The 24,614-nt window shown below is 52.8% G+C and overlaps 1 protein-coding gene across 3 annotated transcripts; it reads left to right on the forward strand.

Moving 5' to 3' along the window:
- Position 1: 1 nt before the first annotated feature.
- OCRL (OCRL inositol polyphosphate-5-phosphatase) lies at positions 2 to 22,578 on the forward strand. 3 transcript variants are annotated; one of them, XM_067005348.1, is made up of 23 exons: positions 2 to 345; positions 654 to 733; positions 1,127 to 1,165; positions 1,830 to 1,940; positions 2,017 to 2,109; positions 2,540 to 2,660; positions 2,765 to 2,926; positions 3,548 to 3,649; positions 4,086 to 4,200; positions 5,963 to 6,079; positions 6,221 to 6,408; positions 7,907 to 8,018; positions 9,110 to 9,219; positions 10,204 to 10,339; positions 11,275 to 11,385; positions 11,665 to 11,830; positions 12,326 to 12,561; positions 16,896 to 16,919; positions 19,150 to 19,269; positions 19,449 to 19,533; positions 19,956 to 20,083; positions 20,904 to 21,015; positions 21,105 to 22,578. In XM_067005348.1, the coding sequence occupies exons 1-23, from the start codon at positions 17 to 19 to the stop codon at positions 21,227 to 21,229; spliced, it is 2,922 nt and encodes a 973-aa protein (XP_066861449.1). In that variant the 5' UTR covers positions 2 to 16; the 3' UTR covers positions 21,230 to 22,578. The 3 variants fall into 3 exon arrangements, with proteins under 3 accessions (XP_066861449.1, XP_066861450.1, XP_066861451.1); XM_067005349.1 differs by having other exon boundaries at positions 1,833 to 1,940; XM_067005350.1 differs by lacking the exon at positions 16,896 to 16,919.
- The last annotated feature ends 2,036 nt before the right edge of the window (positions 22,579 to 24,614 follow it).

Here is a 24,614-nt window from a genome sequence, read left to right on the forward strand (position 1 = left end):
TCCTGCCCCGCGCGGCATGCAAATGAGCGTCCGCCGCGGCCAATCGGCGCTCTGCGTGGGCGTGGCTTTCCGGAGCCCCGCCCCTCCCGGCGCCTCGCCCTCGCTCCTCCCGCCGCCAGGGGGCAGTGCGGCGGGCGGGCGGGCTGCGGGGGGGGGCGGGCCCGCCGCGGGGTCGCCGGGAGACGGGGGCGCCGCCATGGAGCCGCCCGCCGCGGGCCGGGGCCTGGCCGGGAGGGGGCGGCGGGGGGGGCCGGGGGCTGTGCGGGGCCTGGCCGGGGCGGAGGTGCGGGCGGGGCGGCGGGAGCCGTGCGCGCTCAGCCTGGCGCAGCGGGGCGGCCGCTACGGGTGAGTGCGGCGGGACCGGGCCCGGCCCCGCGGGGAGCACCGGGGCAGCCCCGCCGACAGCGCCCGTGGGGGCCGGGACGGGCCGGGAGAGCGTGGGACGGGGCGGGGGGCGGCCCTCGGGGGGGGGCGCGGGCGGGGGCGGGGGCGGGGGCGGGGGCTGGGGCTGGGGCTGCTCCCGCGGGGCCGAGCTCCTTCCACTTCCCTCTCCCCTTCCCTCTGCCGTTCCCTCTCGCCTTCCCGGTGGTGCCCGCCCGTGCACCGGGAGGGAGCCGCTTCTGCGCTCTCAGCAGGCCGCTCTCTGTCTCCAGGATCGTTATCCACTCGCAGGAGAGGGAAAACGCCGACCCGGATTACATCCCCATCAACAGCCGCTTTAAGTGCGTGCAAGGTACTGACCCCCCCGCGGCAGAATCCCGCTGCCCAGTAATTCAGCGCAGTTCTGCCCGTCGTTTTTGCTGTGTAAGCTCTGAAGTTCATGGTTAGGCCGGCCTTTCACAAGGGAGCTGTACCCAAGTGGAACAAAACGTCCAAAGGTGTGAGGACTCTGGTCATTAGCAGTCTCCCCTCTGACCCTTTGACAGGGGAAAATGACTGTCCAGGCCTTCCAGATATGACCGTTCTTTCTGCAGGAGCCATTATTAAGAGCAGAGGTGTAAATGAAAGCCCTTTGTTCAATTGTTAGGACGCTTGTGGCTAGACGCAGGCAATGTGATTTTTTGAGTGCTCAGTTACTGCAGCGTTAAGCATGAGCTCTCTTGATGCTGTTTCTCCTCTCTTCCAGAGGCAGAAGAAACCCTGCTGATTGATATAGCTACAAACAGTAAGTTTTATAACTACAGACAGTCGCGTGGCTAAATCTCCTTTCAGGAAACAGGCTGCCTGCTGGACACCGATACATGCGTCTTTTACTTGCTGTTTCGTACTTCTCCTCCATACTTTGTGTTTAGCTTTTGAGCAGGCAGGGGATGTATTTCCTCTAGGGTTGTCTGGCTTTTATAGACTTCCAGTTGTCATGGTTTTAACTGCCCAGATAGAAGGACTGGCAATTGGTTAAACTTTAACTTCTTAAATTTTTCCTGCTTTCAGAACCATTCTCATTCCCCTTCTGTTTCTTTGACTTGTTCTTGAGCCTCAGTTACCATCTGCCCTTATCAGCGTGCATGCAACGGCGCACTCTCTCGTCACCTGTTCTGCTTTCCATTTCAATACGTTTTTCTTACTACTTTTAGAGTTCTTCTCTGTGAGGTAGCAGTGGGGAGAAGCGTTCCTAAAAACAGGAAAACAAGACTGGTTATAGCCCAAACAGGGTAATCTCTGATGCACGGGGAAACTAGTTTAGGTGCCAATTCCTATCAGAAACAGTAGCTGGACATTGCCTGCCACTGAAGAGCTCAGAGGCTATATAGTAAGCCTGGTTGCTCTGAGGGCATCACATCTGTGAAGCAGATGTGGCTGTGACTCTCTGAGTCTGTTTGTGCCTGAAGCAGGCTGCAAGATCCGGATACAAGGGGACAAGACAGCTGAGCGGCTCTTTGAAATCCCTGATGAGGAGCGTTGCTTGGAATTCCTTTCAGAGGTGCAGAGCATACAGGAAGGTAAGCAGAGCTATGGCTGTGCTTGTGAAATCCTCAGACCACTAGCAGTTTCTGATAGGGCCGATTCTTTTTCCAGCTCAGTTAAAATCTCTTCCGGACCATAAGGACTCAACCAGCTGGCATCAGGTGGAGAAGAACCTCCCAAGCCTTTTGCAGGCCTCTCCTTCAGGTATTAAAGTGACTGTCACCTTTGCATGCTCTGTGGTATGTACAGGACAGGGCCCTCAGTGGCAGGGAGCTGTGACTGATGCTGCACTCAGCCGTCTGCCTTTTGCCCTGTTTCCTGGCCTCACCTTATCCTGTGCAAAATGAAACTTCCTGGTCCTTGGATTTTGTTGTCTTGGACCATTTGTTTCTTCTCCAGTGCTGTCTTCTGCCTAGTGCCTTGGTTTGCATGTGTTAAGCTCCGTTCTGCCTTGTTCTGTGGTTAATACCCTTTCTCTGTGTCACCTGTGCACCTTTTTCCCTGTGTCATCAGAGCTGGTACATTGTTGTTATCATTTGCTCTTTCACATTCCGTGGAGTTAGATTCGTTCCTTTTTGTTCTGAGCTGTATTAAATTGTTTTTCACGGTATTGTGCTTGGCTTTGTCTTTATAGGAGCTTTGGGGTTTGAGGATGACTTCAATGCTATGAGCCTGGAGAAGAAAAGAAACATGCAAAACCACCAAACAGGATCTCGCCGGGATCCCCCACCTCCTCCTGTGCCTCCAAGTAGGCAGTAAGTACCATGGTGAATATCTTCCCCTTTTTTGAGTTTGTTTTTTTTTTTTTTTTTCCTAGACAGCAGAACCAGTTTTAATTCTGCTCTTGCTTCCTTCCGAGATTTCACCGAGAGAGAGAAGGTACATCAAGGGACCAGCCAAAAGTAACCAACACTATGCGCAAAATATTTTTGCCCAACACCCAGTCAGGACAAAGAGAAGGCCTCATCAAACATGTGCTTGCCAGGAGAGAGAAGGAGTATGTCTACCTTGAGAACTTCAGGTTAGAGACTAAGCAACAGCATACATAGATAGAGACAAACCTTTATAATCTCTTCTGTGAGCTCAAGTCCAGCCCAGGTTTGAAATCTGACAACTTGGGTGGCTAAATGAGGGTTGGTGCAGACTGAAAAGAAAACAAATGTTTGCAATACAGCTTCTCCTTTGGTATCATTTCCTCTATGTGTGTCAGATCTCTGGACCTCCAAGTAAGACTGAAGCAGTTGAGCAGAAAGACAAAAAATGGATCTGTCCCACCACACTGCCTTGGCATCACCCCATACAACATGATTTTAAAAGAGACAGATGTTTGCTGGCCCCGGTGAAATGTCTTTAGTTTTGTAGCTTTCTGTAGAATTGGTATCACTAAAGATGAGCCAAGCCTAGAAATATTTTCAGTTATCCTATAGCTGACTTTACCCTGTACAGGTAAAGTCAGCTATAGGATAACTGAAAATATTTCAGTTATCCTAATATCCTAAGCTATAGGATAACTGAAAATATGATATGAGAGAGCTCATGTATTGTCTGCTCCCAGCCTGAATGTTGCTGTGTGCACTGGAGGGACCCGACTTTTGCATTAGTTACTGGGTTTTCTGACAGTTCAGCTGCTTTTGTGTTGTAGATTTTTTGTGGGAACGTGGAACGTGAACGGGCAGTCTCCAGACAGTAGCTTGGAGCCCTGGCTGGCATGTGACACAGAGCCTCCGGACTTGTATTGCATCGGGTGAGAAGTGATAACCTTCTATTTACTTACGGTGCTGGATTTCTTGTTGCTTTTGCTTGGATGCTGGTGTGCTGTATTTATCTGAAGTTCCCGTCGTGTTCTCAGGGGTTCCAAAAAGCTGAGCGAGCTATTTGTTTGAGGCAGCATTTCAAGTTAAGGTGTGACATAGCAAAATAGATTTTGCTTGAGGTACCCGCAGTGCTCTCCGGTTGTCCTCAGTTTAAAGTAATACCTCTCCCAGAGAGAGGGTGTCTGGGGTGTATTGCAGTCGGGTCTCCAAGGCACCGCGGTGAAATTCTGCTGCTGCTTTAGCAAGAAAGAATGAGGAGCTTTTCTACCAAGAAGAGAGATTCCTGGACGTTTCATATGGGACCTTCCTGTAGAAAGAGGGCAATCTGTAGGAGAGGTGGAATGTGCTAAGTTGACTTGGTTTTAGGTTCCAGGAGCTGGACCTCAGCACGGAGGCTTTTTTCTACTTTGACTCTTCAAAGGAGCAAGAATGGCTGGTTGCTGTGGAGAAGTCCCTGCACCCTCAGGCGAAGTATAAGAAAGTGAGTTCTGTTCAGTGTATGGGGGTTTGTCAAAGGGTTGGAATGGCTGGAGAGGAAACAGAAATGGTCTTTCCCTTTCCTCATCTGACCCAAAGAGCAGAGACTGTAGAAATCAAGGATGCGTATTTGACATGTGTCTGCAAGTCTGTGTATCAAATACACTGAATTAAATCTGGAGAGTATGTTTCTGTCCCACTGTTGTAGTAGAACATTGTATTTTGAAGCAGAAATTTACAAAGGCGGGTAAAAATAGCTATAAAATAAGAGGCAGGTAACAGGGAAGTGCTATGCTCAATAAAATCATAGTGGCGGGTTCAAATTCTTTATTTGTATTATTCTCACTGTTGTGCTTTAGAAACAAGGTGTGTCTTGAGCTGGTAAGTTAAATGAATAGCTTCCCCCTGAAGGAACGAAATAATTTATGAGGAGCAATATTCCAGAGGCTGCTGCCTTGGGGCGGAATTGCTTCAGTTGTGGCACCTGGTCTTTATTCTGGTTGCTTTGGAGCAAGCCGTTGTTTTTCATCTCTGCTGTAGCAAACCTTTTTGCTGTAGGTACCAGCCTAAATACGGTTTCCCCTTCCTCGTTGGCCAATGCACTCATTGTCACGCCCCTGTCCTGCTTGTTTTGCGGTGAGCTCACTGGCATGCATTACAGGTAACCAAAAGCAGGAAACCAGCACCTTGCTGAGCTGAAGTTCATGGTGAAGGAGCCAAGGGTCATGGCATGAACTGCAGAGAGGCTGATGTTCCTGTGCCTTTGTTTTACGTGAGTTTTTAGGCAAACTTCTTCCACCCTTGCAAAAGGGAGAGAACAGGATATGGCCGCAGGCAGGGGGAAGTGACTGAAACCATAGATAAGACTTGTGGTTTCATGTAAATGTCATTCCTGCAGACTGTACTGAGTACTCTGCCTCTTCCCGTTTTATGCTATGGTTTCATCTTCTTCCTTCACTGCATAGACTTAATCCCAGCACATCTTAATATGTTTACGCCTCTCAAGTGAGCGTGTAAGCAGTGCTCGGGGTGGTTAGGCCTCATCACGTGTGTCAAAGAACCAGCAGCAGACCTGCAATCCTGCTGGGACAGCGCACGTCAGCACTGTGTTGAGACCTGGGGGTTGAGCCCTGCAGCAGAGAAGAACCTCTTAACTCCAGAAAGAGACTGTTTACATTAGAGAAAAGGTGTTTTCTGAAAAGCAAACAGTTGGTACAACTCAGAGACACTGCCTTTTGATACTCCGCATGTCAGGCACGTTTACCTCAGGAAATAAGAACTTTTCTGTCCTTTCCCCTCAAAGGTATGTCACTTTTTCTGTTGTAGTTCTGAGTAAGCAAGCCGGAGCTGGAGCTGCAGCCCTCAGTGACAGTCACAACAAGAAGTTCTCTGCAACATGCCTAACTAGCTCTCTTGGGATCTTCCTGTGATTGCCGTGCTGGTTACCGCATAATTTGTAAAAGGCTGGGACTTCACAAAAAGATCTGCTACACATCTGTGAAGTGTCTGTTACCTCACAAGACAGCTCTGCTTGTAGGGAAACACCAGAGTGGGAAATGTAGTAAGCTCAGCACAACTGATGGCAAGTGGAGGCTGATCGATTGTCCTCCAGAAGCTAGCTTTGGGACAGGAGGCCCTTTGGGTGCTGTTGCAAGCAGGGGTTGAGTACAAAACACGATGAGGGACTGAGAGATACCGAGAAGGAAGACAGGAGGCAGAGCAGGCAGTGCCCTGCTGGGATCTCAGGGTTTCTTTTATTTCTACAGGTGCAAATGGTCCGTCTGGTTGGAATGATGCTGCTCGTGTTTGCTAGGAAGGATCAGCTGAGTAACGTCAGAGAGATCATGACAGAGTCTGTGGGCACTGGAATCATGGGGAAGATGGTGAGTCACTGAGGCCAGTTTCTAGCTTCAGTCTATCCATGCAAGAACTGGCGCGGTCTGGTTTTGTTCTCATCTCTGTGCCGTCCCCGTCTTCTCCCTGGTGCCTTTTCTCTAACGACTGTTGATGCCTGCTCTCCCCAGGGCAACAAGGGCGGTGTGGCGGTGAGATTCGTGTTCCACAACACGACCTTCTGCGTTGTCAATTCCCACTTAGCTGCTCACGTGGAGGACTTTGAGCGCCGAAATCAGGATTATAAGGATATCTGTGCTCGGATGAGTTTTGTACCCCCTGATGATACACTACCTCAGCTCAACATCATGAAACACGAGTAAGTTTCTTTTACTGTCCGCCTTTCTTGAAGTGGTGTTGGATAATAAAAATCAAGTTAAAATCACAGCAACAAGAGATTTTCCACAGATAAGTTTTCTGGCTTAATTAACAATATAACTAAAAATGCCAAGGTGTCTTGTGTGCTAGAGCTCCTGCAGTCGAGCTAGCTGGTCACCTTTTTACCGTGGTGACTCGGGCAACCTGTCTGTAACGGCCCTTTTCTCACACGTTGCGTATAATTTTCTCATTTCAAGCAAGCAGCATTCCTGAGTCAGTGACTGAGCATTACAGGGCTTGAGGAAGCTGAGTGGTTTTTTTTGTTTGTTTTTCGTGTGATGGGAAATAAAATATAAATATGGGAGGAAAAGGGATAGCAGAATGGGCATTGTTTGTGCTTTTTAGGCTTTTTTTGAGTAACGAGTATTTACAATTGCTGTACATCAAGTGCATCAGATGGCATGTAGGCAACACTTGATTCAATTTATATTATCTTTTTATGGAGTGACAGCGCTACTGAATAATCCAAATCAATCCCAAGCATGCATACAAAAAAGCATATAAATTAAGTTTTCTTAAACCTAATACAAATAATTAATACTTCTACAGTTAATAATTAAACCATTAAAAACTCAAAATATAGAGTAGATAAATAAAGAAAAAACTTCAAACGTTAGATTATCCTTGATAATCCACTAATGGAACTTTTGAGGTTTGGTTATAAACAGGAAGAGCTTTGATACTGGAAGCATTTAGATTTTAATCCTCGAAGGAAACCTTTATTTATTAAAGAGAGAATACTACCAGTGTTTCTTTAGCTGCTGGTAGCTGGAAGGCTGTAGATCTGTTTGGAAGTCCAATGAGGGGCAGAATAAGAGCAGTTGCTGATGAGATATGGCTGATAGATAAGATAGGCTCCCTTTGAGCTTTTGTCCTATCTGTGCTTTTGCAAATCCTGCATCAGTCAGTGTTTGCTAGGTAGTTGATAAAGTAGCGTGCTGATCTGGTTGAAAGAAAGGCAGTGAGAAACTGGTAAAACCATGGTATCGCACGAGGTTCGAGCGTGCAGATACATGCACATGAGCCTGCCTAACTGATTAACAAGCAGGAACGAGTTCTATCGTTGCCCTCTTCTATAGACAAGAGCCTGAGTACTGGGTGGATTTTATGCAGCTTGGGAGGTTTTGAAGCCTTCGTGAGACGTGCAAGTTCTGTTTCGTTACAGAGCTGGTGATGCTCTCGAGGCTTTTTTCAGACAGAGGCAAACACAAGCATTTCCCATTAAACCAAGTCTTCAATCCCACGTGGGATTCCAGAGGAGATGCCACTAGAAATTTCTGCTGTCAGACTTGGTCCTTCATGTCTCCTGTTGTCTTCCGTGTGTCTCAGTCTTAATCACCAGCAACCAAACGTCTGTTCTCCTAGCCACCCCTTCTTCCACATGTAGCTTACGATACTAACTTCTGGCTCTTCTTTTCCATGTTTGTCTTTGTTTTCAGTGTTGTCATCTGGCTAGGAGACTTGAACTACAGGCTTTGTATCCCTGATGCCAGTGAGGTGAAAAGTCTTATCAGTAAGAATGAGCTTCAGAAATTGTTGACATATGACCAGGTCAGTGAACCCCGCCTATGTTTGCTCCATACTTGTGAGGCCATTGTGGCTTGAGATGTGCCTGTACTTGGGAGGATCTGGCAGGCGCTCTGCGATAAGTGTCTGTAGACGTAGATGCTAGAACCTAGACAGAGCTCTTGAGTGTCTTGGTGACATCAGCTCTCTGGACCAAAATAGCTTGTACACAATACTGGGGTTAACGGAATGACTCAGGCAGGCAGTTACTATCGAAGTGTCTTTGCATCTCGCTGGAAGATTTCTCTCTTCAGTACAAGCTGGAACATAGAAATTTGTAACTGCAACAATAGCTGTTGTAATCAGTGTCCTGGAAAAGGTATTGATTTGGAGACCAGTACTTGTCTGCTCAGACAGTTTGACCTAAATTCTGTGCTGTAGTCTTCACCACTCAGTGGTTTTTTTGCAACACACTGGAAACTAAGGTAGCACCAGATCTGTCTTTAAGATGACGGATTCTACCTGTGAAATATGAACAAAAACAGTGTAATAGCATTTCTGGCACACAATTTAACAGTAAATCTGATTGATTCTGTTCTGTAGCTCATGCCTGCCGTACTACAGAGCTTCAGGCAGAAAACAACTGTAGCTTAGATTTTTTGGAGATAAAAAACGAGGAAAATTTGCAGCAGAGTGGAAGAGAAAAGGAAGGCAGTGTCAGGTTGTCATCTGAGCACACTTCCGGAGGCTTTTTCTAAACAATTGACAGTGAAATATTAATGATGGTGTTGCTTGAGCCTGAAAACTAATGAAGGCATTTAGCACAAGAGGAACAATTAGTATTTCCCTTAATTTGTTATATGCTGTCTGTATGGTATGGCAAGCAGTGCTGTGCCAGTTTGTATTCAGTCTATTTGAAAAACACTCCACTGACGTGTTGAATTTTTATCTTTGTCAAAGGTGTAAGATCTGAGAGGTGGTTTGTGTGATATCTGTGATGAATCCCTTGGTGACAAGTTGCAATTGCTCAGCCTATAGATTTGCTCTCTGACACTGCTGGGGAGGGTGGGTCATTTGGGGTGGTTTGGTTTTTCGTTGTTTAGTTTGTTTTTAAAATCATCTTTTTCTGCTTCTAGCTGAATATTCAGCGTATTCATAAGAAAGCATTTGCAGATTTCACTGAGGGAGAGATTAAGTTCATCCCCACATACAAATATGATTCTAAAACAGATCGCTGGGATTCCAGGTAAATCTGCTGCCAATGTACATGTTGACCTATAACATAAAATATTTTTGTTGTAAAACGTCATTTCCTGCTTCATAAAGGTGGAAATACCTCTCAGTGTTACGGTGATAGCTGGGGTATACAGACAAATTTGTACTCCTTCGTTTCCCCTACTTTCTGGAATAAGCAGATCCTGTGTATGTTGAGGAGGCACATGTTTTAACCTCAGTTGTTGATGGTTCCGATACGTGAGTGCGGGTAAAGAGTGAACTCACAGGTGACCCTGCACTGGAGGGGTTTTTACTGCTTCCAGAGAAAAACAGTATAAAAGGGGTTGAAGAGAGAAAGGAACGTGCTCTGTGAGTCATCCTGGCCCCTGACTTGCACACCCACAGGGGTGGCTACCTTGGGATAGCAGCAGTTCTTCCTGCTTGCCGCTCTCTGCTAGGTGCCTCCCACAGACGTTTATGCTTCTGCAGAAGCTTGCTCTAAATGGAGAAACTCCCAAGAAGCAGTTTCAAGCCATATAGCAATTAGATTTTACTCTGCCCATGTTTGTGAATGAGCACAGTAGTTAATCTGGAGAAGGATAACCCAGGATTCAGATTTCATAACATAATTGTAATAGCTGAGTAGACTTTCTGTAGTGGAAACGTTGGGTGATGGATCAAGCTGTAATGTGCAGAAAGGCCTGGCAGCAAAAGAAACTAGCGCAGTTTGGGTCACACTACACGTGGGCTCGGACTGTGGAAACAGACCTGTTTGTGGTCATTCTGATTCCTGATCCTGGAAGGGACGGGAGTTCTAGCTGCTGTAGAGGGAAAGGGAAGAGAGCAGAGTAAATTCCATCGTATTCCAGTTGAGGGGAGCGTGGGAGTTCACTCCATCACTGCTGATGTGCTCGTTGATGATAGGGGTGGAGGGAGCTGCGTGGCCAGGAAGAGAAAGAGCTTATATCCATATTAGAGCTGTTGGATTCCTGTGGTAACTTGTGTTTCCTTGTAGTGGAAAGTGTCGTGTGCCAGCATGGTGTGACCGAATCCTTTGGAGGGGTGGGAACATAAATCAGCTCTGCTATCGCAGTCATATGGACCTGAAGACTAGTGACCACAAGCCAGTCAGCGCGCTTTTCCACATCGGGGTAACTTGTTTTTATATGCAAGGGCAGGACCACAATATTGCCATGCATTCCTTGGGGAGGTGATTGTGTAGTCAAGGCACGTCTGTGAATGCTGTTGCAAGAGGACAGAGTAAATAAAAAATAAGGTGTGTCCACTTGGTAGGTGTGCTGCAATTTGGCAGCTGTGCCAGCCTCTGCTCATCGAACGACTCAGCAATTGCAGTCTTTGTGTGCAGTGCAGCCTGGCCGTAGTGCTGGGACAGTGTTATGCCAAAGCAGTGCAGGTGTTTGCTGCCACTTACCCTAGCAGATGTGGTGATGCAGTAAATAGGAAGGCAATCCCATTGACTACTTTAATGGTGCTGTTTAGCTTCTGGGGTATACCCCACGGTACGTAGCACTAGAATGAGTGAGCTACTGTTTTCTGTCCTCCCCAAAGAGAGAGGGCAGAAAACCGTAATCACTTGTGCCTGCTGTTGCAATGTTGTGTTAGGAGAGTGTGTCACTGGTTTACATCTGGTTTTGTTTGATGGTGACTGGCTGGCAACAGATTTGGGTTTCCTAGCTTACTGAGTGGGGGTGGTCCATGTCCGTTTTGGCTACTTGCCGCTTTCTGGGCTGCGCAAGTCTCCTTAAAGGAGAACTTTTGTTCTCCTGGAGAATAGTGAGGAATGCTGCAAGATGCCAGTGCTCTCCCACAGAGATCACCCCCAGTAATCTCCCAGTAGTGTGACCCCTTGACCAGAAACACCCCAGTAACGCATCTCTTGGGATAAAATCTGCATTAAGTTGCCTATGCAGCTTGGAGGTGCACCCACGTATGCAAATTCTCTGAGCCTCAGGTACACACAGCAACTACTTAGAGAAACCCGTCACTTCTGCAGTTTACTCATGATCACAGGAGTTCTCGTAAGGCTGGTCAGAAACTTTGCTGAGTGTTTTCTGATCTTTCACAGGTAAAGGTTGTGGATGACCAGAGGTATCGAAAGGTGTTTGAAGATATCGTTCGTATGATGGACAGAATGGAGAATGACTTTCTTCCTTCGCTGGAGCTAAGCAGGAGAGAAGTGAGGATGAAATCTGAATCACTATCCACTTCCCAAACACAGCAGTTTTGGAAGTGTTGGGACTTAATTGTAGGAAATTTGGACTTTATCTGTTATCTTATGATCAGGAATCGGATTAAAAGGGATATCTTACGTTGGCTTCTTGAGAGGTATTCTGCTAGAAGTTCTGTATTACGTAGGCACTTTCCGGTTGTGGGTTGCCACTGTGGAGTCTGTGTGGCTATCTTGTGTGTCCTGTCCTGGCTGCTAACATGATTTCTGTTTTTCTCCTCTCTGCAGTTTGAGTTTGAGAATGTAAAGTTCCGTCAGCTGCAGAAGCAGAAGTTCCAGATAACCAACAACGGGCAGGTCACCTGTCACTTCTCCTTCATCCCAAAGCTCAACGATAGGCAGTACTGTAAGCCGTGGCTTCGGGCTGAGCCTTGTGAAGGTTACTTGGAGCCAAGTGAGTTTTGCCACTGTTTCTCCAGTGTATTGGTATAGGCTGCCACTTCTCATCAGTCCCTCCCCTCTTTCCTGGGTCTCACCCGTTCTGCCATCATCTTTGTCTGCCTGTCTTCTCAGTTTTGTGGCCTTTGTCCCTGTAGTACAGAATCACGGAACTGTAGGGGTTGGGAGGGACCTCGAAAGATCACCGGGTCCAACCCCCCTGCCAAAGCAGGTTCCCTAGAGCAGGCTGCCCAGGTAGGCGTCCAGACGGGCCTTGAATATCTCCAGAGAAGGAGACCCCACAACCTCCCTGGGCAGCCTGTCCCAGTGCTCCCTCACCCTCGCCGTGAAGTTCTTTTGCATGTTGGGGCAGAACTTCCTGTGCTCCATCTTGTGGCCATTGCCCCTTGTCCTGTCCCCACAAACCACTGAAAAGAGGTTGGCCATATACGTCTTTGTTACCCCTTGAGGAGAGTGTCTGTGTGTTCATGACAGCTCCTGCCTGTTGCAGATGAGAGCGTGGACATCTCCCTGGATGTGTACGTCAGTAAGGACTCCGTAACCCTTCTGAACTCGGGCGAGGATAAAATTGAGGATATTCTTGTCCTTCACTTGGACCGAGGGAAGGACTATTTCCTCACCATCAGTGGGAGCTACCTGCCCAGCTGCTTTGGCACCTCCCTAGAGGCTTTGTGCCGGATGAGACAACCCATCCGAGAAGTTCCAGTCACCAAACTTATTGACCTGGTAAGTAGCAGCATTTCTGGAGCACAAGCTGCTGTGAATGGGCATGTCAGGTTTGCCCTGCAGTTCCCCTAGGGAGAGAGCATGTTCCTTCTGTTTACTCCTAAAAGCTGGAGTAATGCCTTCCATTTGGATCAGCTATGCTGGCTCTAAGCTGATTTACTTCTTCCAGAGCTTGAGGTGGTCTTTTGTGATTTTCCCCTCCACCACCGAGAGCTTTTGGTAGCTTGTACTTTGTCTGTGATTTCCTTGACTAAGTCCTAAATATTACGTGGTGGTGAGACAAAACAATGATTCCAGCATCTTCGTTTGCATCACTGCCCTGCTGTTGCTGGCGTGCTCAGCTGGGTGGCTCTGATGTGCCTTAAGCAGTGTGACTGAAATGATCTCCTCTGAGATGCCTAGGCTGCTTCGGCCATGTGAAGTGCTACAGGATCCTTTTCCTTCTGGACAGCTGTGGTATTCACATTGCTCAAGGGAAGGAAGAGACAGAAGCAGGACCGAAGAAAGGAATTTGTTGCTGTTAAGTGTACTGATGACTACAGCTCAGCAAATGGCCAGCCTTGCAGCCTCTCAGGCCAGTTCCTGTCACACCACAGTGAGCAAGCTCTTCTGCAACACAGAGATAACTGTTCATCTCTACAAGTGTCACGAGCCCCTAGCATCAGCATTCATCCTTCTGAAACCTTGTATGCCTATGAGGTGGTGTGACTGTGCCCTAGTCATCTTTTGTCCTTTTGGTGTCTCATGGCTGTTTTGGAGGTTAAGCCCCATTTTGAGGGGCATTGACTCTTGCTTCAGCCTGCTTTCATTCCTCTTTTCTGGTGGCCTTCCCTGGCCTTGCTTCAGAATGGTTTAGCAGTTGTTGAGTTTTAGTCTGCTTATTCATTCTTGTTCAGCCAGGAAGGCCCTTTCATTTCGTAGAATGATGGAATGGCCTGGGTTGGAGGGCAACTTAGAGATCACCCAGTTCCAACCACTCTGCCGTGGGCAGGGATGCCACACACTAGATCAGGTTGCCCAGGACTTCATCCAACCCGCTTTTGAACACTTCCAGGGATGGGGCATCCACAGCTTCTCTTGGCAACCTGTTCCAGTGCCTCACCACCCTCTGAGTGAAGAATTTCCTCCTAACCTGTAATGTAAATCTCCCCTCTTTTAGTTTAAAACCATTCCCCCTTGTCCTGTCATTACCTGATTGAGCCAAGAGTTGCTCCTCATCTTTTTTATAACTGACCTTTAAATACTGAAAAGCCACAATGAGGTCTCCCCAGAGCCTTCCTTTCTGCAGGCTGGACAGCCCCAGCTCTCTCAGCCTTTCTCCATAGGAGAGGTGCTCCAGCCCCATCATCCTGAGGGCCCTCCTCAGGACCTGCTCTAACAGCCCCACATCTTTCTTGTGCTGGGGTCCCCAGACCTGAACACAGCACTCCAGGTGGGTCCTCACAAGGGCAGAGCAGAGGGGCACAATCCCCTCCCTGGACCTGCTGGCCCTTCCTCTGGTGATGCAGCCGGGGATGCAGTTGGCCTTCTGGGCTGCAAGCACTCACCGCTGGCTCATTTCGAGCTTTTCATCCACCAGAACCCCCAAGTCCTTCTGTGCAGGGCTGCTCTCAGTGAGTTCTTCTCCCAGTCTGTGCTCATGTCCGGGATTGGCCCGGCCCAGGTGCAGCACCTTGCGCTTTGTCTCGTTGTTGAACCTCATTCGGTTCACATGGGCCCAATTCTCAGGCTTGTCCAGGTCCCTTTGCATGGCATCCCTTCCTTCTGGTGTATCAACTGCGCCCCTCAGCTTGGTGTCATCTGCAGACTTGCTGAGGGTGCAGCTCGATTTCTGTTGACCTGGTGGATTAGCACAGTTCTTTCAGTCTCTGTGACATCCTTTCGTCTCTTCTCATATCTTAGATTCTTGTCCTTCTGTGTGTGGTTTGTTGTTGTTGTTTTTGCCCAGTGAGCTGCTGCTTTTTCACAGTTGTAGATTTGTCAGGGCCTTCTCCTGCTGGCTTAAACTCCTTTCTCTTCCCTTTAGCAGCTGCCCCACCCTTTCTCCCTCCTCCGGTTCCCACCTTTTGTAGTAAGCATCCACTTTTCTCACTGGCCCAACATGCAGAAAGGCCTTTGTGCTTTTTTTATGCTAGATTTCTGATTTTTGTAATCACAAGATTAGGTTAAGCAGAATCTAGATGGCAAGATACAGTGTTTGCCTCCTCAATTCAAGCAGCTAATGCAGGCCTCAAGCTCCTCATGCTTTTCAGGATTTGGTTGATAATCATTCTTCTTTTTTTGAAATGTGTCAAACTTGGTCTGGAGCATTTCAGTAGTCCTGGTGGCTTTTCCTTCCAAGTGCTCAGCACTGACTTTTTGCTTGATGGATAGGAACTTGGGCCTAGACTCTTAGCTTCTGCCCTCCTGGATATGCACCGTTGCTTTTCTGAGTAACTGTACTCTGGGGCCTCTTCTGCTTCCTTTACCTCTGTTTCCTTCTTCTGTTATTCAGTGAAGAGAAGCACAGGAAGCAAAACAATCAGAGAAGAGCAAGACATGAAGGCACTCTGTCCCAGCATTTGCAGTAAAGAAACAGTCTCTTCTGCAAGTGAGGTCACTTTGACTGCAGTACTTCAATTGGAAGATGTTAAGCAAGCTCAAGGAATACAAGTATAACAGCCCAAAGCAAAATTTAGTCACTTAAGATTATAAAGCTACTGTCACATTAGAGCTATTTTAGGTCTGTTGTCTTTGATCATACCTGTGAGTTGAGAAATTCTTGGAGACAGGGAGAACTGAGCACTTTCTACAAGGGAGAATGGTGACTGTTCTGTGCAGCCCAGAGGCGCTTAGGTCTGGTTTACATGTATTTAGCAAATGTGTTGACTGTGCAAAGAAGTGTGTGTGTGTGTTAAGAACCATTCTTTCTCCTGCACTTGCTTAGTGTTAGAGTTTATCATTCACTGCACCAAGCATTTTTCTTGGCCTGGCAAGATGGTATGCCTTGTCTTCAGCAGAGGGAGATTTGGAGAATGCAGGTCAGGAAGTGTCTGAGGGCAGTCTGATGCAGGATAGCAACGTGTAGGTGTGAGCTTGTTTGGAAATGGCTCTCTGAGTTCTCCCGGGAGAAGCTGGTAGCACTTGAGCATCCTGTCTTTGGGATTTTAGTGTTAGCGTCTCATCCTATTTTTTTTTCTTGGGATCCTCCTGTGGGCTTCAAAAAGCATCTTGAAAAATCTTTCTTAGGAGCACGTTGTCTCACAGAGCTCAATATGCTGAACACTACAGGAAGAGAGGTGAACAGCAGGACAGGCAGTCAGGTAGGTGGCTCACCCAGTTACCGAACGAGCCTCTCTTCTGTGCAGCGTGGCTCTCTGGTGTCCCAAACCTGTGACTGCAGTCCCTCCTCTGGTGCCTTGGAAGAAGAACCTGCGCTAGCTCCTATTTGGAGCAAGCTGGTCTATTCTGGTTGCGTTAAAACACAGCAAGTCTCCAAAGGAAGCAGACACTGCAGAAGCAGGAGGAGAGCCTGAGATGCTGCTCCCCGCTAAGCACGCCCTGTGTCATGGCTGCTGCAGCTGTCTGTCCAGCCCAGCCCTTGACTGCACTTTGGTTGCTCCCACCCTGAGAGGTCGTTCTGCCAAAACTCAGCTTGGGCAACCTGCTTGTGTTTCCTCCTGTGGACTCCACTAAACGGCGTCTTAAGTTGCCAGCCAGCACTGCGCTGGTGAGCGGACGCTGCGTTTCAGCATCGTCTGAGGGATTGGACTCAGCCTGGAGGGGGCCTTGGCGTGCTCCTCGTCGCAGTGTTAATGCTATTAGGTTGAGACAGACAAGCAGCCTCGGGTTTTGAGCACAAACACTCATTTCCCTGACTCTACACAAAGCTGCTTAGGGGGCCTGCTAGCTCCACAGCTGCCACGCACTCAGCACTACAGATTTAGCTTGGTGAATGTTTTATCTCTGGCCCGGTCACAGGGGAAGATGGCAGAAACAATACAGGAACAGGTATTTCTGGCCAGGAGGATTCAAGAAGGGGAACTTCTTCCTGTCAGATCTCTCTCATCTGCCTGTGGTCCAGCTGTTTGCTCAGTTGTGAACAGTGTTGCTGCACGGCTGCTTCGAGGAGTTCACAGAAATCTTGACAAGGTTGTGCATCATGTGAGCAGGATTTTTGCTAACTGGCAGGCAAATCTCCTACCACAGGTTTAACTTTGGCCATGTCAGCAAAATGTACGAAGGAACTGGCATTTGGTGGGTTCTCATAATGCAAAGTAGGTTTCTGCTTAATCTGGGATCATTCTCTCTCTTAACGATACTTTTTCCTCTTCTCTCTTTCCCAATGCTCTCAGGGAGAAGACAGCTTCTTAGAAAAGGTAATGCAAGCAATTGCTGGGGAAGTCTGCATCTCGATGACTTGTTTGTAAAGAATGAGAGTTTTTTCCCTTGCTTTCTGCTGAAGAGGGAAGGGGAGGTGGGTCCAGAGGGAGTGCCTGTTCCAGCAAAGCCTCTTAGCGCAGCTGTGGGCCCAGAATAGATGAGAACATTTAGGAGCACAAAGTGACCCCATAGCCAAGATGGGGCCAGCCCAACTGAGCTGCTTAAAGCTCACAAAATTTGCTATGGGGGGAAAAAAAAATACTGTCCTAATCCAGGCAGTAGTGACAAATACTTCCAGAAAAGACTGGCAACCTGTGACATACCCGAATTAACTGTAACCGTGCAGGTGAGGTGAGGTTCACCAGAGCAGCCTTTTCAGATGCAAGGAGAATGCTGAGTCGGAAAACAGAAATCTTTTGCTCTTTCCATCCTGGCATGCCCTCACGGAGACCTCGGGAGGGTCTCGTGTAGGAGGCAGGTGTTCCTCAGCTTCCTCGAGCAGCAGCGCTTGCGCCGCCGGCACCGATAGCCACCGATGCCAGAGCGGGGTTGCTGCTTTACTTTGTGCTCTGCGCTGGGGCCCAAACGAGACAAATCTGTAATTCCAAGGGCAGGTGGGAGGTGGAGACGCTGCTGTGCGCATGGCAGCGCTGTTCCTGCTCGTCCTGCGCCAGCTCAAACACCTGGTAGCCGATGCGAGCTGACTGCGCAGCCTTCCTGGGCTGGGCGACTTCCCCCTCTCCAGGCTGTCAGGGTAGGAGGGGGGGGGGGGGGGGTGTCCTGACTCCGAGAGGGCTTGAACCAGACGAAGCCCCCAGGCTCCTTCCTAGCAGCGGGGGAGGGAGGAGTTTGATGCTGGCCCCTGGGAGCATCGCATCCTTCCGCAGCGCATCTTCCCTCCCCGGCGCTGCTTCCCTTCCCCGCGCGCGGCAGGAGAGGGCGCTCGGTGCCCGCGCGATGCGCAGGGACAGCCCGGCGCTGCTGCCGCTGCTCCAGCCGCCGGGGACGGCTCCTGCCTCCTGCCGGGGGGCTCCGCGGCTCTCCGAGTCCCACCGAGGGCAGCCCGGCCGAGGAGTGCTGCTCTGGGCTTCGGCTCCAGCGCCGCATGGCCTGGAGCGGAGATTTTTTGTCGAAGAGTCTTTCGCTCTCCGAGAGCGCCCACAGCTCCCGCCTTAGCTCTTAGAGGGAAGCTGTGAGTAACTCGCTTGCTTAACGCTCTGCTTTCCGGCCTTCCCTGTGTGCCTGGATGGGTGAGGCGGGTGTGCAGCCAGGACCCGGTGTCTGCTCGCTGGGTAAAAGTCGGTGATGCGTGGGGCAAGCCTGTCCTGTGCTGCGTGGCCAGTGCCCGTGTCGGTAGGGATCGGGGGAACCGATCGGGGGAACCCAAACGCAGCCCTGGCTGGCTGTGGGCAGCTGTGTGCGCTGCAGAGGGACAGAGATCACAGTTGTCATGGAAGCTGCCAGCAAAAATGAAGCGCTTTGTGTTAGGCTTGTGGTGCTCCTCTCCGCTGGTGTCCTTTGGTTGCGTTCCTGCTTGTGCCGGTCTCTTCTGCGTGGCTCTGCTGTGCGTGCTTCGGGAGAGCTGTGCGTGGTGTTTCTTTGGGAGCACACAGGAACACGAGCGATCATAAAGCGAGGATAAAATCAAGCAAGAAAACTTTGATCCCGTTAAAGGTTGGTGTGGGGGGGATTTCTAAGCAGTTGAGGTAGTCAGCTGCCTCCCGTGAGCAAGCAGGGAAACGTGATGATGGTGTCAGGGTGTTCTGTTTTCAGCGGACACCTCTCCTTAGGAAAATCAGGAAACAAACTTCAGAAAACTGAATTGCTTCGGTCACGCACCACCAGAGCACACAGGAGTCGGTAAAGACATGTCCTTGACTGTGCAGTCAGAGCAGAGCAGTGGCTGGGCTTAAACTGAACCGTGGAAGCCAGTGCAGCAGCAAGACTCATTACGCTCTGGGGAGGGTGGGAGTTGTAACACGGACAGGTCATCGTGGACAGCCGGGGACCTGTCCTGGGAGCTGTTTTTTTTGGAGGGAGCTCCCCTGAGCTGTGCCTCAGCCTGTCATCTGCTGTTCAGAGGTGGAGCAGGCAGGTGGTTCTGTGGGGCAGGGACCTGCCGAAGCAGGGCCAGGCGCGTCCTGGGTGCTGCTGCTGCTTCCCTTCTCCAGACCCTTCCAGAGGGACCGAGCTTTCCCTGAAACTTGATGTTCTCTTTGCCACCAGGAGAAATCCGTGCTGCAGATGAGCATCCTGAACAGTGAGGATGCAAGCGAGATGCCGCTGCAGGTGCCGAAGGAGATCTGGCTCTTGGTGGACCACTTGTTTAAGCACGCTTGCCACCAGGTGAGGGATGGGACCTCCGCCTGGAGATCAGCTCCAGCGGGGTAAGGCAGGGCTTTTCCCCTCTGCTTGAGGCACTGGCTGGGGTTCCAGCTTCCACCCTGCCGTCCCTGTGTGCCCCAGCATCTGTGAGGAAGGTGTGACTGTTCCTGTCCCTGTGCTGACATCGCTGTCTTTGGCAGGAGGACCTGTTCCAGACTCCAGGCATGCAAGAGGAGCTGCAGCAGATCATCGACTGCCTGGACACCAGTATCCCCGAGACAATCCGTATCCTTGCTGCGCCTGGCATTCCCAGGAACCCATTGAATCTCAGCTCTGCTGTGAGATCGCTCTCTGAGGAGCGCTTGTCTGACTTCTGGAAGGGCCCCTGCTTGGGGGCTGGCTCCCTTCTGTCCCTCCAGAACTGAACACGCGCCGATTAACTCAGCCTTAGGGAAGCTTCTGCAAGGCTGTGCCAAGGGCAGGAACTGATGGTGGGGCTCGGAGGAGGGCAAAAGCAGCGCAGGGTGGATGTACCAGCATTTTGTGTGGGTGGGGGAGAGCAGAGGAGAGGGGCTGTGGTGTCGGGAAGCAGTTAGGCAGAGAACCGGCAGGACCTGCAGGGGGGAAGCAGCAGCAAAGCAAATGGGAAGGAAGAGAGGCGGGGGGGTCAGTCTGCTCCGCGTGCCCCTTGACTCCCTCTGGCCCAGCGGGCAGTAACCACTCTGTGGCTGAAGCGCTCCTCATCTTCCTGGAGGCTCTGCCAGAGCCGGTGATCTGCTACGAGATGTATCAGCGCTGCCTCGACTGGTCGCACGACAGCCGGCTCTGCCGACAGGTACGGCGCTGCCTCTGCCTCCATCCGCTCGCGGCAGGCTCGGGGGAGCTTTCCCCGCTGCTGTCAGCTCTGGCGTGGGCCCAGGGCTTGCTGCCTGCCCGTGGGCTGGCAGGAGCTTTGGGAGAGGCTCTTTGCGGTGAGCAAAGAGTGGCTTGGGTGCTCCGGCAGTGCTCTCTTCTTGCCCAAGGGCTGGCACTGCGGCTCCTCCAGCGGTCCCAGGAGAGCTGGTGGCTTCCAAAGAGCCCCCAGGCGTGGGTGGTGTCACCCTGAGCACCTTGGGAATAGTAGCCCCAGGGAGCGAGAGCGCCTTCACCAGTCTCGAGGGTTTGAGCACCTGCTCAGTGCTGCAGTTCCTGTGCTTTCTCTAAGGACGGCAACAAACTGGCTCTTAAAAATAGCTGGCGGAGCAGCAAGCAAGGCCAAGCGTGTCCTTGGGCAGAGGAAGAAGCTAGGAATGTTTTCAGAGCTGGCCTCGGGAAACCTCTTGTCCCGGTCCTCGTGCTGCTGCTGTGCAGCTGGATCCAGCTGGAAGACGAGAGGGAAGCAGCCCAGGGCAGTGTCAGTTTTTACCTGGTGACAGTTCTCCTAGAGGTGGTGTCAGCAGGAGCTGAAGCCCAGTGGTGCTGTCACCAGCAGCAGGCTACAGCAGGTGGCTTGCTGCTCTCTTCCTGGGACTCTAAGTGGTGCCTGGTGGTCGTGCAGCAGCCTCGAGGCAGCAGAGGGGGAAGGCTGCCCAGCCGCACTGCAGGGTGGCACAGCTCGGCCAGGCCGGAGCGATGGGCACGTGCTGGGAGCGTTCCCATCCCTGTTTTCTTCGCAGGTGGTTTCTCAGCTGCCTCGTTGCCATCGCAGCGTGTTTCGGTACCTAATGTCGTTCCTCCGAGAGCTGCTCAAATACTCGGAAGACAACAACGTCAGTGCCACCATGATCGGTAAGACCGAGGCGCCTCTCTGCCTTCTCCCTGAAATGCGACCCCTCCCTGGCGCCTCTCGAGGCCTGTAACTAACTCTGCCTCTGCAGCCACCTTGTTCACCAGCCTCCTCCTGCGGCCTCCACCCAACCTGATGGCAAAGCAGACCCAGCAGGACCGCCAGCGTGCCATCAACTTCCTCTATGGCTTCTTGCTTGCCGGGGACGAGGAGTGACTCCTGCCCGCGTGCCAAAGCTGGGGCCCCGTGCTGCCGGCCTCGTGCCCAGGCCGGGCCTCCGGCGGCTCCTGAAGGGTGGAAGGCTCCAAGCTACTCCAAGTGCCGTGTTTACAGTTGGAAGGGAAGCGTTCTCCTCTTTCCCACTGCTGTACCCCACGCCGCAGAGGACCTGCGTGCTCATTGCACTGCCATCCATGACAGGACCCTCCTGCTTTCTCCCCTGGAGCTGGGTGGATCTGCTGGTACCCAGACGTGGTGCCGGCGGCCCACTTGTCCCTTAGCCATGTCACCGGTTCCCCGACCCACGCTTCTCTCCCCTTTTCACCCCCGTCTCCCTGGAGTCATCGCAGGGAAGGGTGGAGGCTGCTGGTGCTTCTGGAGGGCCGTGGCTCAGCTGGCTGCCGCTCAGCCTGCAGGCTGCATCCCTGTGTGCTGGTGGGCACTGGTCGCGCTGGTGAGAGCCCTGTGCTCTCCCAGGCTGGCGTTGGGCAGGTGTCACCCTTTGCCCTGCAGCAGCCCGGGTTAACCCTGATACGCGGTCCCTGAGCTACGAAAGCAGGACGCTGGCAGCGCCGCGAGGGTTATCTGGACACGTGGCCCCTTCCCTCTGGCGGCGCAGTTTCCTCTCCTTCCCTCCCGGGGTAAGGTTTTGGCATCCCCATCCCCCTGCTCCGGCCCCTGGGTTTCTGGCACCAGCGCCTCGCTCTGCCCTCTCCCCCTGTGCCCTGGCTGCCCTCTGGGGTGCGGGGACTGGTGGCTGACGTAGAGGAGCCCGGATCGAGCAGGGCTGTGAGGGGAAGGTTTATCCAGGTCTGGTTTATCCAGGGCAGTCCCTGTGCATGGCACGGAGCAGGACACGGCTCCTGCCCCCCCCCCATCCCTGCTGCAGGACCGGGTCTGAGGGCGCAGGCAGCATCGAGTGCCCTCCATCCATCCCTCGGGGGGGATGGGGAACGAGCCCCAGGTCCCATGGGAGCAGCGTGCCGGGGGCCCGAAGCGCTGGGGGGTGTGCAGCTGGGGAGGGGAAGCCCTCAGGAAGGGAGAGGTGGGTGCAAGGGGGGGCCTGTCCCTGCTGAAACACTAAGCAGAGCCCTGCCTGCAGGGCTGCGGGGGGGAGCTGCCAAGCCTCAGCCAGGGTACGCAGGGACGGTGCCCGTGCTCAGCCCCAGACCCACGTACCTGGCCACATCTTGTGCTGCCCTGTGTTCCCCGTGCCCTGGCTGAGCAGCTGGGGGCTCCCGGACCTTGTGGCTCTTATTATTATAATTTCTTTTTTTTTTTTTTAATTTTTAAATTACATAATTTATTGGGAATCCATCTGTTCCAAATAAACCTCAGTTGTGCAAGCAGTGGTTTCGTGGGCTTAGGGCTCAGGCCGAGCCTGCTGGCCCTCACGTAGCAGTGGCTGCGGGGCTGCAGCATCCCGGGAGTGACGCAGGGCTGCGGCTCCGGGGCTGTGCTGGGGGGGAAAACCCCCAGGGGGAACGGGCAGAGCTGGGCACGAGGGCCAGGCGGCTGAGCGTCCCTGGGTGCCTCGGCGGCACACAATTCTCAGTAGGGGCCCCCCATGTGCTGGGGAGGGGGGCGCAGTGGGGTCCCGGTGCCAGAGTGCGGCACGGGGCCCTCCAGCCCCGCTGGCTCGGCATCTGGAGCAGCAGCGGAGAAAGCCGGCCGCATCCTGCCGCAGGAAACGGCCACCAGTGTCATCTCCATCTGCTTCCTGCCTGCTCCTTGAGTGCAGGGCTGTGCCCAGGCAGCTGCTCCCGGCCTCGTCACGGAGGGGACCGGTGCAAGGTGCCGGCATTGTTCCCGTGGCCGCTGCATTCCTGCCACTGCCGGCGGAAATGCCGGAGAGGGCGCGAAGCCCTGCGGCTCCCGTGGGACGGGCTGAGGGCTGGGCCCGTGCATCCTCAAGGCTTGGCCATGGCCATGGCGCTCCTTGGAGGGCCTTGGAGCTCTGAGCAGTGCATGGGGATGGGGGCTTGGACGTGCCCAGCACCCACCATGGTGCTGGAAGTGTCTGCGTGGTGGGGCTGGTGGCACCCCAGCGGTGTGTGCCAGCTGTGAGTGGTGTGGCTCAACCTGTGGTTTTGGCACAGCCACCATCCCCTGCCCAGCCTGCATGTCCAGCGCTGAGCCCTGGCCATCCCCTGGGATGCAGCCAGAGGTCCCCAAGAAGCAGAGGCCTGCAGCGGTGGCTCATCCCTCTCCCATCCCCTCTCCCAGCACACCCAGCACCCTTGCTTCCCAACTGGGCCAGCTTGGACCCAGCAAAGCCCCCGTCCTGGCCGTGCCAGGACAGGCACCTGCACACGTGCCCAGCCAGGCACTGGGGTGGAAGCTGTGCGCCCTCCCAGCCTCTGCCCCCAGCTGCTGAGACCTCACAGCCCCTCTGGCTTCAGCACTTGCGGCAGCCGCTGCCGGCAGCGTGCGAGGGAGCTGGCACGGTGCACGGCACGCGGCGCACGGGGACGGCGGAGGAGCCCGGCAGCCCCCACCTGCCTGCAGGCAGCAGGCCAAGCCAGGAAAAGCCAGAGATTCCTTCGCTTTCCCGGCCCAGGAGCCTTTTCCTCCGGCACCGGCTGGCCACAGCCCAACCGGGGGGACCTCCCCGGCCTCCCCCTTCCAGGGCAGAGATGGGGCCAGCAGGGTTGGGGCGGTTGGGCTGCGGCCAGGGCACCGCATCCTGCCTCTCCCCCATCGCGGCACCCGGTGGCATGGCAGCCCCCGGCCCGCGGGAGGGGAAAACCCAGCAGGGCCCGCACGGGATGCACGGGGCGGGCGCAGGCGTGCGGCCGGGCGGGAGCGCGCTGGCGCGTGGCCGGGGAGCGCATCCCTCCCGCTCCCCAAGGATGAGCTCATGGAGGCCAGCTGGACCCAGCCCCGCTTCCCCCGGGCCCCTGCTCCCAGCCCCGCAGCTGCAGCCTTTCCGCCCCTCCGTGGCCCCGTTAACCCCCTCCCCACCAGTGCTGACGCCCCTGCCCCTGCCTGCGGGACCCCCCAACATGGTGCCCCCGGCCCTCATTTTCCTGGGGCTCCCGTGCCCCAGCAGCTCGAGGAGCCCAGCACCGCTCTGGGGGGTTGGGGGAGACAGGAGGGGTCCCATCCCTTTGCAGGGCTCAGCCGCCGATCCACATGCAAGACCCCCTCAGCCCTAAGCCGCTGCCCCTCTCCACGGGCATGTGAGGGACCAGGGAGGGGGAAAACAGGGACAGAGAGAGCAGGAATGAGCATGCAGGGAACCGGGACACCAGGGATGGGGATGCCAGGGACCAGGTGCCTGCAGCTGCTCGCCTGCCGGGGCCCGTGGGGATGGGGACACCAGAGAGGAGGACACCAGGAATTGGGACACCAGGGACAGGGACTCCAGGGACAGGGATGT

The sequence above is a fragment of the Anser cygnoides genome, chromosome 13, assembly GCF_040182565.1.
Source record: "Anser cygnoides isolate HZ-2024a breed goose chromosome 13, Taihu_goose_T2T_genome, whole genome shotgun sequence".
NCBI lineage: Eukaryota > Metazoa > Chordata > Aves > Anseriformes > Anatidae > Anser > Anser cygnoides.

Coding starts and splice junctions, on each gene's coding strand:
- OCRL (XM_067005348.1), top strand. CDS start 17: ATGCAAATGAGCGTCCGCCGCGGCCAATCGGCGCTCTGCGTGGGCGTG. Junction 2,110..2,539: donor TTTGCAGGCCTCTCCTTCAG/GTATTAAAGTGA, acceptor TTGTCTTTATAG/GAGCTTTGGGGTTTGAGGAT. Junction 11,386..11,664: donor TGGAGCTAAGCAGGAGAGAA/GTGAGGATGAAA, acceptor TCCTCTCTGCAG/TTTGAGTTTGAGAATGTAAA.